The 13,467-nt window shown below is 44.9% G+C and overlaps 1 protein-coding gene across 2 annotated transcripts; it reads right to left on the bottom strand.

Moving 5' to 3' along the window:
- Positions 1–2,108: 2,108 nt before the first annotated feature.
- On the bottom strand, positions 2,109–13,189 carry LOC310636497 (uncharacterized protein). 2 transcript variants are annotated; one of them, XM_083356407.1, is made up of 4 exons: positions 13,141–13,189; positions 8,538–9,411; positions 5,435–5,534; positions 2,109–3,657 (listed from the first exon to the last, which is right to left on the bottom strand). In XM_083356407.1, the coding sequence occupies exons 2-4, from the start codon at positions 9,348–9,350 to the stop codon at positions 2,663–2,665; spliced, it is 1,908 nt and encodes a 635-aa protein (XP_083212533.1). In that variant the 5' UTR covers positions 9,351–9,411; positions 13,141–13,189; the 3' UTR covers positions 2,109–2,662. The 2 variants fall into 2 exon arrangements, with proteins under 2 accessions (XP_083212533.1, XP_083212532.1); XM_083356406.1 differs by lacking the exon at positions 13,141–13,189 and having other exon boundaries at positions 8,538–9,631.
- Positions 13,190–13,467: the final 278 nt, after the last annotated feature.

Below are 13,467 nucleotides of genomic sequence, written 5' to 3'. Positions count from 1 at the left end.
CCAGAATTCCCCAGTTTGTAATTTTTTTTAATCTTTAAGGTTTTTAATTATTCTTTTAATTTGGTACGCTGGCAGCCAATAAACGTAAATAAATAAATATTTAAGGTTACCAAGATGTAAATGAAGTGTCAGCCAACAGCGTGTTGCAGTTGACAAGATAGCCAATGCAATCTTGGGCTATGTCAAAAGAGGTAAACACACCCTCTCCTCATTTAGCAACCATAATCCGTTTCTTAAATTGGAAGCGAAATGGTCACTAAGGAAAATGGCCGCCAAGCACAAGTGTGACGGAGAGACAGACAGAAAGACAAATACCGTGAAGATGACTGGTTGTGTCGTTTCATTTTTAGATTAAAATTCTTGTTACTCTTGCTCTGGTGTGTGTTCTTGTCTGCACAAAAAAATCAGTTGCAACCGCACATCCTGGTCAGAAGATTTTTTTTTAAAAAAAGTACCATCATATTTAATGAGACTGGTCATAAAGAAGGTGTTGAGATTGTGAGAACTGATCAGTCTATTTTATACCACATTACTCAAAACTTATTTGGAAGGACGTGCCAATTGTGATCATTATAATACAAGGGGTGTTCTGTCTCCACCTATGTACGTCCTTGTTACTTCACAAAGACAACCCCTCTTTTAACAGTAGACGGGAAAAATAAACCCTTTTTATTTGAGTTACAGACCTGATAATTGTCCCAGAAAACAAAAGAAACAGAACACTTTTCGAACGGAGATCTTGACCTTGAGTCAAACAGGAAATAACTCACAGGCAAAATAAACAGACCATGATCTCTTGACACTGAAGTTCTTTGCAAATGTTTGCCTCCAGCAACCAGCCCTGCCCACACATTCCCTTTTTGTTACGCAGCCCCCCAAGGCATGACTTCTCACTGCTTTCTCCTCTCCTGGAGTCTCCCCATTACCTCCCTCTGTCCTACTCATGTGACCTGTCTACATTTATGTGCGTCTCTGAGGTCTTCCAGCTGTGCTTCCTAAGAATCCGACTCAGCTTCCCAGCACAGCTGGCTCTCAGCTTGATCAGGAGTGGAAGGACCAGCCTCTTCATTAGCTTGTAAGTCCTGCAGCTCATTAGAGCCTTCCTCCGACTCTGATGGCGCTCTAGGCCCCTCCTCCTTCTCCTCGGATTCCCCAGACTCAATTACCGGGATTACAGGCTGGCATGGAATCACAACAAGGGGGAGGGAAAGATCCTGGAAAGATGGGAGGAGAGCCACAAAGGGGATTGTGAATGGTGGGAAAACCAAGTCCTCTGAAGCACAGGTCCCCAACCCCAGGGCCGAGGCTCACTACCGGGACTTGAGCAGTTTGGAACCAGGCCGTGGAAGTCACAAGTGCACGAATCCTCACTTGCCCAAGCAGCATGCAAGTGCATGTGCTCCATTTGTATGAGGGACGGGTGCGGTTGCTTGCTGCTCGCGCAAATGGAGCTGCGTGTGTGCACGCTTGCCTGGATGCTTACGCACAACCATCTCCTACCTGCCACCACCACCACCCCCCGCCAGTCGATAAAGCTGGAAAGATAGGGGAAATCTACTCCGAAGAACCGTTGAGAGAAATGTGCTAAAGAAGAGAAAGCAAAGGGAGATGTAATGAGTGTCTTCCAGCACGGGTTGTCCTCAATTTACAACCATTCATTTAAATGTCTACGGAGATTCTCACTCATCCACGTTACAGTTGTCCCAAAGGTACTTTTTTCATGAGGCAGCTGGACTTTCTTATTTTTCTTTGAAGACATTTCGCTTCTCATCCAAGAAGCTTTGGACATTTTGAACAGAGAGGACCGCTGGTTTGAAAGAGGGGTCAAAGAGGCCGTCTATGTCAAAACTGAACAGCTCCCTCTCTCAACAGAGGGGGAGGGATACCACCTCATCTATCTCCAGTCTACAACACAGTCCTTTCAACGGTTCCAAGAAGGCTCCACACCCATTTGCATCTCTCAGGTGACCCTGAGGACACAGGTAAACCTCCAGGTAGCTACAACGACTCTCTAAAAGACGACAAATGACCAGCTATCTGCAAGGAGTATAAATCCTTCCAATCCCCACGATCCAGTCAGAGCTGAAGAAGCTTCTCGGATGATAAGATGAGATGATGAGATGAAATAATTTTTATTGTCATTTTTTACTGTGGGCACAACAGCACACATCCAAAATGAAATTCAGTTGCCTGCTCTCAAAGTGAAACACATACATGACACACACCTAAAACATACTATATACAACATATTTCTTTCCCCTCCCTAACCCCCACACTTTTGAGAGCTGAAGCAGCCGCAGCCAAGCAAGGCGCCGCCATCTTGGATGCAAACGACCAGCTGTCTGCAAGGGGTAGAAATCCTTCCGTTCCCCACCATCCAGTCAGAGCTGAAGAAGCTTCTTGGATGAGAAGCGAAATGTCTTGAAAGAAAACACAAGAAAGTCCAATTTCCTCCTGAAAAAGCACCTTTGGGACAACCGTGACCCGGATGATTGGGAATCTCCATAGTCTCTCAATTTTTTTCAGCAGCGTTGTAATTTTGAATGGTCGCTAAACAAATAGTTGTAAGTCGAGGACTACCTGCCAAAAAAAATGGGCCAAAACTCACTTAGCGATGTAAATTCTGGACTCAGTTGTGGTCGTACGTCAAGGGCCACCTGGACTAAGCCTTAGAAATGGCCGGCATTTGAAACTGGAACGCAACTGTGGCCTCACAAAGAGAGGTTAATTTGTCGGCTTCCTCTCCTGTGTGGATTCTCTGATGTCTAATAAGATTGGTGCTTTGGCTAAAGGTCTTCCCACACGCCAGGCATTTATAGGGCTTCTGCCCCGTGTGAATCCTCCGGTGTTTAACAAGCCCTGACTGATCGCAAAAGGTTTTGCCACAGTCCGAGCATTTATACGGTCTCTCGCCGGTGTGGATTCGTTGATGCGAGGTAAGGTGAGTGCTCTGGCTGAACCTTTTCCCGCACTCCAAGCATTTGTACGGCCTCTCCCCTGTGTGAATGGTCTTGTGGTTGATGAGGCCCGACTGGTTGCAAAAGCCCTTCCCGCAATCCGAGCATTTGTACGGCTTCTCCCCCGTGTGGGTCCTCTGGTGCGAGGTCAGGCTGGTGCTGTGGCGGAAGCTCTTCCCACACTCGGAGCATTGATAGGGTTTCTCCCCAGTGTGGATCCTCCGATGTTGAATCAGGCTGGTGCTCTGGTTGAAGGTCTTGCCACAGCTGGGGCAGCTGTAGGGTCTCTCCCCCGTGTGGACCCTCTGATGGGAGGTCAGCTGGGTGCTTTGGCCAAAACCTTTCCCACATTCTAAGCACTTGTAGGGCTTCGTGCCGGAGTCGAGGAGCCGATACTCGGCAAGGTTTCTACTCCGATGAAAACTCTTCTCTAAAGTTGGGCTCCTGTTGGGTTTCTCCCCGAGGTGGCTTCTCCAGGGGGCTCCCGGACACCGTTTCTTCCTCTCTTCCGTTGCTTGTCCCGGAATGATGACTTCAGGGACATCTTCATCCTGGCAGGAAATGGTGACCTCACTCCTTTTCTCCTCAGATCTGCACAATTCACCCGGCTTCCATAGGTTTTCTCTGAGTACTTCGATAGGGCTGGTTTCTGAAGGGATCGCACTGGGATCCCGATCATCTTCACTCTTCATTTCCCCCCCTGCAATAAAGAAAGAGATTAAAATAGCGGAAAAAGCTGTGCCTCAGAGGAAGGACCCACCCTTGCTTGTTTTAGTGACAATTACATAAGGTCATCTACAAAGGGAGTCAAGCTATTCTCCAAAGCGCCCGAAGGCAGGACAAGAAGCAACGGATGGAAACTAACCAAGGAGAGAAGCAACCTAGAACTGAGGAGAAACTTCCTGACATTGAGAACAATTAATCAGTGGAACAGCCTGCCTCCAGAAGTTGTGAATGCTCCAACACTGGAACTTTTAAAGAAGAGACTGGACAGCCATTTGTCTGAAATGGTATATCTAGCTCCCAGGTGGCGAACCTATGGCACGCGTGCCACAGGTGGCATGCAGAGCCCTCTCTGTGGGCCCGCGCGCCGTCGTCTCAGTCCTAGGCCTTCAGCTGGGTTTTCTAAAACCTTTTCGCTTTAGGCCTCCACCGCCATGTGCAAAAAAAAAAAAAAATTCAATTTAGCAAAGTTGGAATTGATTGATTGAACTTTTTAGTCCCACCCAGTCTGCCGTTACCACCGCAGCCATGCCCGCCTGATTGGCCACACCCACCCAGTGGGCCATGCCCACCCGCCACCCGACGATAGATAAGTGGGTTTTGGGTTGCAGTTTGGGCACACGGTCTCTAAAAGGTTCGCCATCACTGGTATAGGGTTTCCTGCCTGAGCAGGGGGTTGGACTAGATGACCTCTAAGGTCCCTTTTATTATTATTATAAAGCTTTTATTTATAAAGCACGAAACTCAGCCAACTGAACACTCAAATTGACTGGCACTAATGGTTGACACGGGTTGCTGCCAGCATTCTAGGTATCAACCAGCTATCTCCTTAAAATGTAAGATGTTCCGAGTAGCGCAGTTTTTTGTAGCTTTGCTGGAGTTATTGCACGAAGCTACAATTTCTTGATGTATTTTGCAAAGTTTTTGGACATAGTTCCCAGTGCCCCGATGACATTATTATTATTATCATCATCATTATCATCATCATTATTATTATTATTATTATTATTATTATTATTATTATTATTATTATTATTATTATTATTATTATTAACCTTCAGGTTTAAACTCAGATTTGAACCCTCAGCCTAGCTCAAGGCAGATCAGAGGGCCTCTGAGGAGATGCTTTTCCAGTGGATGGGACGTTCTGCCCTTTAGACCAGCAGCCTGCCCCCTGCTCCTTCCCCCCCCCAAATTCATACAGGTAGTCCTTGAGTTACGACCACGATTGAACCTGACATTCCTACTGCTAAGCGAGACAGTGGTTAAGTGAGTTTTGCCCTATTTTATGACCTTTCTTGCCACAGTAAAAGCGAATCGCTGCTGGTAAGTTAGTGACACGGTCGTTAAGCGAATATGGCTTCCCCCATTGACTTTGCTTCTCAGAAGGCCGCAAAAGGGGATCACGGGACCCCCGGGACGCCGCGACTGTCATAAAGATGAAAACAATTGCCAAGCGTCCAAATCTTGATCAGGTGACCCTGGGGAGGCTGCCGCGTTCATAAGTACGAAAAATGCTCATAAGTCACCTTTTGCAGGGCCGTTGTAACTCCGAACCATCACTATATGAGCTGTTGTAAGTCGAGGACTACCTGTACACCACTGAACGTCCGCCCTTCCGGCCACAGGACAAAAGATTCTGACGTTCTATCAGACAGAGTCGATGGCTGGCAACCGAGGTTAGCCCAGCCAGGGGTCTCACGGAAGCTAACAGAGGCCCCCCTTCTGATCAAAGGACCTGGCGTCTCCCTCACCATCTTCCCGCTTAGTTTCGGCATGCAGCTGCCTCTGCTCCGTCTCAGTGGGATCCTGGCTGGTCCCGGAGGAATGCGCAGAGTCCTCTTTGATGTTGACCTGGAATCGGCAGAGAGGAACAGCTTTAGGATAGGACAACCGGGCTGGGAGGTGATGGCTGTGTCCTTTGCCACATGGATAGTGCTCTAACCCAGGCTGTAGATATTTATTCCCAGACGGCATTGGATTTGTCTCCCACTGAGTTCCCTTTTCATCTCTCGCTCTCATCTATCTATCTCTATTTGTCTATTTGTCTCTCTCTCTCTCTCCATATCTATCTATCTATCTATCTATCTATCTATCTATCTATCTATCTATCTATCTATCTATCTATCTATCTTATCTCTACCTACTAATCTATGTATCTATCTGTCTGTCTATCCATACATGTTTACTAAATCTATCTATCCCTATTAATCCTATCTATCTATCTATCTATCTATCTATCTATCTATCTATCTATCTATCTATCTATCTATCTATCTATCTATCTATCCCTACTAGTCTATCTTATCTCTACCTACTAATCTATCTATCTATCCATCCATCTCTACTAAATCTATCTATCCCTACTAATCCTATCTATCAGCTATCTCTATCTCTATCTCTATCTATCTATCATTTATCTCTATCAATCTATCAATCAATCTATCTATCTATCTATCAATCAATCTATCTAATCTCTACCTACTAATCTATCTATCTATCTATCTATCTATCTATCTATCTATCTATCTATCTATCTATCTATCTATCTATCTATCTATCTATCCCTACTAGTCTATCTTATCTCTACCTACTAATCTATCTATCTATCCATCCATCTCTACTAAATCTATCTATCCCTACTAATCCTATCTATCAGCTATCTCTATCTCTATCTCTATCTATCTATCATTTATCTCTATCAATCTATCAATCAATCTATCTATCTATCTATCAATCAATCTATCTAATCTCTACCTACTAATCTATCTATCTATCTATCTATCTATCTATCTATCTATCTATCTATCTATCTATCTATCCATACATGTCTACTAAATCTATCTGTCTGTCTATCTCTACTAATCCTATCTGTCTGTCTGTCTGTCTATCTATCTATCTATCTATCTATCTATCTATCTATCATCTATCTATCTATCTATCCCTACTATATCTTATCTCTACCTACTAATCTATCATCTATCCATCCATCTCTACTAAATCTATCCCTACTAATCCTACTATCATCTATCTATCTATCTATCTATCTATCTATCTATCTATCTATCTATCTATCTATCTCATCTCTACCTACTAATCTCTGTCTGTCTCTGTCTGTCTGTCTGTCTGTCTGTCTGTCTATCTATCTATCTATCTATCTATCTATCTATCTATCTATCTATCTATCTAATCTCTACCTACTAATCTATCTATCTATCCATACGTCTACTAAATCTGTCTGTCTATCTCTACTAATCCTATCTCTCTCTCTCTATCTATCTATCTATCTATCTATCCCTACTATATCTTATCTCTACCTACTAATCTATCTATCATCTATCCATCCATCTCTACTAAATCTATCCCTACTAATCCTATCATCTATCTATCTATCTATCTATCTATCTATCTATCTATCTATCTATCTATCTATCTATCTATCTATCTATCTATCTATCTATCTATTTATCTTATCTCTACCTACTAATCTCTGTCTGTCTGTCTATCTATCTATCTATCTATCTATCTATCTATCTATCTATCTATCTATCTCTACTAGTCTCTTATCTCTACCTAGTAATCTATCTATCTATCTGTCTGTCTGTCCATCCATCTCTACTAAATCTATGTCTATCCCTACTAATCCTATCTATCTATCTATCTATCTATCTATCTATCTATCTATCTATCTATCTATCTATCTATCTATCTATCTATCATCTATCATCCATCCATATCTATCCATCTATCATCTATCCACCCATATCTATCATCTATCATACATCTATCTATCATCCATCTATCATCAATCTAACTATCTATCTACTGTATATCTTCCTTTCTCTCTCACTGGGAATCTTGGATTCTTCTGAAGCCTATAAAATGTTTCTTTCATGTAAGGTTGCTGCTGTTTTTGGTTCCATTTGGAGAACACGTTTACTTGGAATGAACAGCATGGAGACGTCTTGAGTGGTGTCTCACAGATACTTTGAATCACAACCCCAATTAACCTTGGCTGCTCTGGGACTGATGGGGCTTCTAGTCCCAAACATCTGGAAAACAGCCCAAAGGGGAATGCTGAGAGAGGGCATTTGGCAACTGGCCATTCCAATACATTAGCCAGTTGAAGCCAAAGCCAAGGAGAAAACAAACACAGGAGTGACGTTGGAGTAGGAGGAACTCAACAGATGCTGGATCAAGGCTGGGCTGGTTCTCCAGAATGCCTGGCGAAGTAGAAGCAGCTACAACAGCCTTTATTTGACGTCTGGTTATCATTAGTATAACCTTTTCTCTGCTCAACTTCTCATCCCCTTTGACTTGCCTCTTTTGACTTAGCCTGCACCAACTTCATTACTACAACTCTACATCCCAAGCTCTAATTAAGGCAGAAAGCTCAAGACAAGGGAGATATCTTTCAACAATTATCTCTCAGCTTCTTGGCCAAGGTGGAGACTTCTAGGTAAAGGTAAAGCTTCCCCCGCACATGCGTGCTAGTCGTTTCCGACTCTAGGGGTCGGTGCTCATCTCCATTTCAAAGCCGAAGAGCCAGCGCTTGTCCGAGGACGTCTCCATGGTCAAGTGGCTGGCATGACTAGACGCCAAAGGCGCACGGAACACTGTTACCTTCCCACCGGAGTGGTCCCTATTTTTCTACTTGCATTTTTACGTGCTTTCGAACTGCTAGGTTGGCAGAAGCTGGGACGACTAACAGGCGCTCACTCTGTTACGCGGCACTCGGGATTCGACCCACCAAACTGCCGACCTTCTGATCGACAGGCTCAGCGTCCTAACCCACTGAGCCACCGCGTCCCTTGGAGAACTTCTACCACCTTCTAAACCAAAGTCCCACCTTCTCACCTTCTTTCCATCGCGGTCCTTAGCCTCTTGTTGCCACTGAAGGAACTCTTCAGCCAGGCCCACTGCTTGGGAACAAGTCTCCGGCTTGCCTTCCCAGACCCAACGCTGGATCTCCGGAGGCAAGATGGCTAGGAATTGCTCCAGGATCAACAGCTCCAGGATCTGCTCCTTGGAGTGTCTTTCCACTTTCAGCCACCCGTGACAAAGGTCTTGGAGCTGATTGTACGCTGCAGTAGGTCCCTCAGTTTCTTGGTAGCAGAAACGCCGGAAGTGCTGGCGATGCTTTTCCCTCTTCAGAGCATCCCCTTGCAAGATGGCCGCTTTCACTTTCCCGTAATCCAGCCTATCCTTGGCCACCATTCTGTCAAAGACATGTTGGGTCTTTCCACTGAGCGCTGGCAAAAGCCTGGGTACCCATTCCTCCCTGGGCCACTGGCAAGCTTTGGCCACTTCCTCAAAGGAATCCAAGAATGCCTTGGCGTTGTCCCATGGGGTGGTGGGCTCCTTTGCCAAGGGTGCGCATCTCCGGCTGGAGTAAGGGGACTCCATCTTCTTCAGAAACGCTTGCAATTGGGCATCCCAGCAACCTGTCACGCCCGCTCTTGCTTCTTCTTTCGTCCAATGGGACATTGTCCTTTGTGGAAGGTGTCCAATCAGCTCAGAACGTACTGACTCCAGAGATGGGCCTTCTCCTTCCTTCTCTGCCTGGGGTTTGAAGGCAACGACCTTCTGGAGGCCACCAAGAGCTTCTCTGACCTCTTCTGGGTCTTCTTCTTTTGGCCAGACTGGGAAGGGGTTCTCTTCCATTTTCATCCTTGGAAGGTAAGAATCTCCAAAATTAAGTTCTCGCAAGCCACACCGTTCTCCTGAACTCCTGTTTGGAAAGCAGAGGAAAACCCAAGCCAAGTTAGAGGCCAACAGATGGGTTGACTCAGAATCCTGGATGTCAGGTAGTGCATGTATGGTGAAACGAAGAAAATAATTTTCTTTATAAACGCATCCTTCTGTGATATATATTCACACACACACGTATCTATCCATGGCGACTGAGACTACAGGCGCTCCTTGAGTTACAATAGATAATTCAGTGAAGCTTTGAAGTTACCGCAGTGCTGAAAAAAGTGACCTATGACCATTTTTCACACTTACAACCATTGCAGCATTCTCTCCCCCTCCCCCCCGGTCACATGATCCAAATTCAAATGCTTGACAACTAACTCCTATTTATGACGGTCGCCAGGGCTTTTTTTCTCATAGAACGCTCAGAACGGAGTTCCGGCACCTTTTTTGGATGGAACCTTGTAAGGTAGGCAAGGCGGGTTGTATGACATGTGTGAGTTCCGGCACCTTTTCCTTTTACAAAAAAAGCACTGACGGTCGCAATATCCCAGGGTCATGTGATCCCCTATTGCGACCTCCTGACAAGCAAAGTCCATGGGGAAGCCAGCTTCACTTAACAACCGTGTTGCTAACATCCACAAAACTGCAGTGATTCACTTAACAACCGTGGCAACAAAGGTCGTAAAATGGGGCAAAACTCACTTAACAAATGTCAGTTGTGGCCATAAGTTGAGGATCATCTATACAGTAAGATAGACAAGGGGTCTCTTGGGCGATTTACTCTTAGTTGTTTACCAGATTAAATGCAGCATTCCCTGCCATGCAAGCTACAGTTGCTAATCTAGAGCTTATTTCGCAAGCCAGTATCTAGTTACCTATATCCCACATTCTAGGCCAGGGGTAGGCAACTTTGGCTCTTTTATGACTTGTGGACTTCAACTCCCAGAATTCCTGAGCCAGCATGGCTCAGCTTGGAAACGTCTCCCTTTCCCCTCAGCATGGCCGGCTCAGGAATTCTGGGAGTTGAAGTCCACAAGTCATAAAGCGGCCTAGGCCAGGGGTAGGTCACCTTGCCTCTTTTTTGACTCGTGGACTTCAACTCCCAGAATTCCTGAGCCAGCATGGCTCAGCTTGGAAACGTCTCCCTTTCCCCTCAGCATGGCCGGCTCAGGAATTCTGGGAGTTGAAGTCCACGAGTCATAAAGCGGCCTAGGCCAGGGGTAGGCAACCTTGGCTCTTTTATGACTTGTGGACTTCAACTCCCAGAATTCCTGAGCCGGCCATGCTGAGGGGAAAGGAAGAGGTTTCCAAGCTGAGCCGTGCTGGCTCAGGAATTCTGGGAGTTGAAGTCCACGAGTCAGGAAAAAAGCCAAGGTTGTCTACCCCTGTTCTAGGAAATACATGCAGTGTATTAACCCACACTCAGAATATATTGATTTGTGCAGTGTTGTTTGCAGCAGGATGTTTATCCAGTTTGTTACAGTACTGTATGTAAAAATCTGCTTTTTCTTGGGGAATCGATGGCAGTCTATATCTAGTGGACTTTACCTATTTTTCCCCCCCTCGTGAGGTAAGTTGGGCTTGGCAGCTTTAAAAGAAGGGTGGACTTTAACTCCCAGTTGTCCCCAGTCAGCAGGACTGGCTATCCGGAATTCTGGGAGTTGACATCCACACATCTTGAAGTTGCCAAGGTTGAGTGACACTGACATTGGCAATTGCCTTTTGCTAATTAGATTGCTAATTGAACTTAGGCCAAGCAATAGGTTTCATTGCTAGCAATTTTTGTGTAGGGCAAAGAGAAATCTTTTGTTAATTCTGTGGGTTTCAAGACCCATCATCCATAGCTAAAGGGAGGTGATGGTTCTTCTTGTCCCTTTGGAGTGCACATAGCTGGAAAAAAGATGGTCCAGTTATCATCCCACATCTGGATCCCCCAAACCCTTAGCTCTTTTATGACTCGTGGACTTCAACTCCCAGAATCCCTGAGCCAGCCATGAAGTCCACGAGTCATAAAAGAGCCAAGGTTGCCTACCCCTGCCCCAAACCATAATCGGATGGAAGAAAATAGCCTTGACTTACAACTCTTCATTTAGCGACCGTTCCAAGTTACAACAGCACTGAAAAAAAAGTGATCTTATGACCGCTTTTCACACCATTGCAGCATCCCCATGGGTCACATGCTCTAAATTCAGATGCTTGGCAAGCGATTCCTATTTATGACGGCCGCAGCGTCCTGGGATCGCATGATCACTTTTTGCCGCCTTTTGACAACTAAAGTCAATGAGGAAATCCAGATTCACTTAAAACAACCGGGTTGCTAACTTAACAAACGCAACGCTTTGCTTAACAGCTGTGGCAAGAAAAGTCGTAAAATGGGGTGAAACCCACTTAACCAATGTTTCACTGAGCGACATAAATTTCAGGCTCAATTGTGGTCGTAACTCGAGGATTATCTGTAGAGTTGTTGTTTTTTATTCGCAAAAAAGGGTGGTTGGGTTTCCCCATGTCGACCTCAACACATCCAATGCCATTTCATTTTACTTTGGCAAAATGGGTCACGTCGGCCTGTATTTAATTTCCCTTTGATCCCACAAGGTCACGGTGATTACAATGGATCTATCTCAGTAATCCTGGACAGAATGCCGAGGGTCGTAACAGAAGCCTGGCTCCGGGATATGTGCCGAGAACTAGCCGTCAGCCCTCTCCAGAATAAGAGCTATCATCTACTTATAAATGTAATTTTTTAAAAATTCATTTACTTATCTAACTTATATGGCCACCCATCTCACAAACAAGTGACTTTTGTGGCAGCAGGCCACAAAGATCAACTAATCCCATCGGCACTACCCTGTTTAAAAAAAAAATTTTTTTTAATTTGTCTTAGCTCTAAGATGAACAGCTGCTGGAAATGCCTCCCCCCTCAACATCTACTTAAGTCCTCACATCTGCTTAAGGTGTGCTTAAGGTGCCAAACCCACCGAGCCCAGGATGATGGGTAAACGGTAGGACACGTGGACACGATGGCAAGGCTTAACAAAATAAACAAGAGTTAGTGGAAGGGACCTTGGAGGTCTTCTAGTCCAACCCCCCTGCTCAAGCAACGGATGGAAACTAATTGAAGGAGAGAAACAACCTCCTAGAACAGGGGTAGGCAACCTCAGCTCTTTTATGACTCATGGACTTCAACTCCCAGAATTCCTGAGTCAGGAATTCTGGGAGTTGAAGTCCATGAGTCATAAAAGAGCCGAGGTTGCCTACCCCTGTCCTAGAACTAAGGAGAAAATTCCTGACAGCTAGAACAATTAACCAGTGGAACGACTTGCCTCCAGAAGCTGTGACTGCTCCGACACTGGAAGTTTTTAAGAAGAGACTGGACAGCCATTTGTCCGAAGTTGTAGAGGGGTTCCTGCCTGAGCAGGGGGTTGGACTAGATGACCTCCAAGGTCCCTTTCAACTTTATTATTATTATTATTATTATTATTATTATTATTATTATTATTATTATTATTATTATTATTATTATCAGGAGACCTTATACCACTTCCCTGCCGTTGGTTTCTTCTTTTGTTGGATCGTGAGCGCCTTTGCCTGGGATCTATGCAGAAAAAAATCCTGCATAATTTGGGGAAGAAAAAGTCTTGTCTCGACTAAACGCAGTGGGTTTCCCCCTAATTTTGGAGAAAACTCCTTCCCATTTTTGCACCACCACCCCCCTTCCATCCTCCCCTCCCTCGATTCTTTTGCTTTTTTTTTTTCATAGTACCTTCTTCTGGTTCCTCTTGGCCTTTTGCAGCTATGAAGCAATTAACAAGAAAACACCCCTTCCTTTGCAGCAAAAAAGGAGAAGCTTTTGCTCCCCCCCCATTCACTCCCCCTTCCTTTCTAGGAAGCCCAGCTCTATAGGCTTAACCCTTTGGAAACCCAGTAGGCATAGATATTAGTTCCAGGTTGGTCTTCTCCTTGATCAGTTTCCATCCGTTAATTCTAGTCTTACCTTCAGGGGCTTTGGAGAATAGGTTGATGCCTTTTTTTTTTTGTATGGCACTCCCTTAGATTTTGGAACACTGCTACTGGTATTATATCACCCCTA

The sequence above is a fragment of the Vipera ursinii genome (genome assembly GCF_947247035.1).
Source record: "Vipera ursinii genome assembly, chromosome: 2".
In the NCBI taxonomy this organism is placed as follows: domain Eukaryota; kingdom Metazoa; phylum Chordata; class Lepidosauria; order Squamata; family Viperidae; genus Vipera; species Vipera ursinii.
This window is presented reverse-complemented; position numbering and strand designations above follow the sequence as displayed.

Coding starts and splice junctions, on each gene's coding strand:
- LOC310636497 (XM_083356407.1), bottom strand. CDS start 9,350: ATGAAAATGGAAGAGAACCCCTTCCCAGTCTGGCCAAAAGAAGAAGAC. Junction 5,535..8,537: donor AGGACCGCGATGGAAAGAAG/GTGAGAAGGTGG, acceptor TGCCGATTCCAG/GTCAACATCAAAGAGGACTC. Junction 3,658..5,434: donor CGAAACTAAGCGGGAAGATG/GTGAGGGAGACG, acceptor TCTTTATTGCAG/GGGGGGAAATGAAGAGTGAA.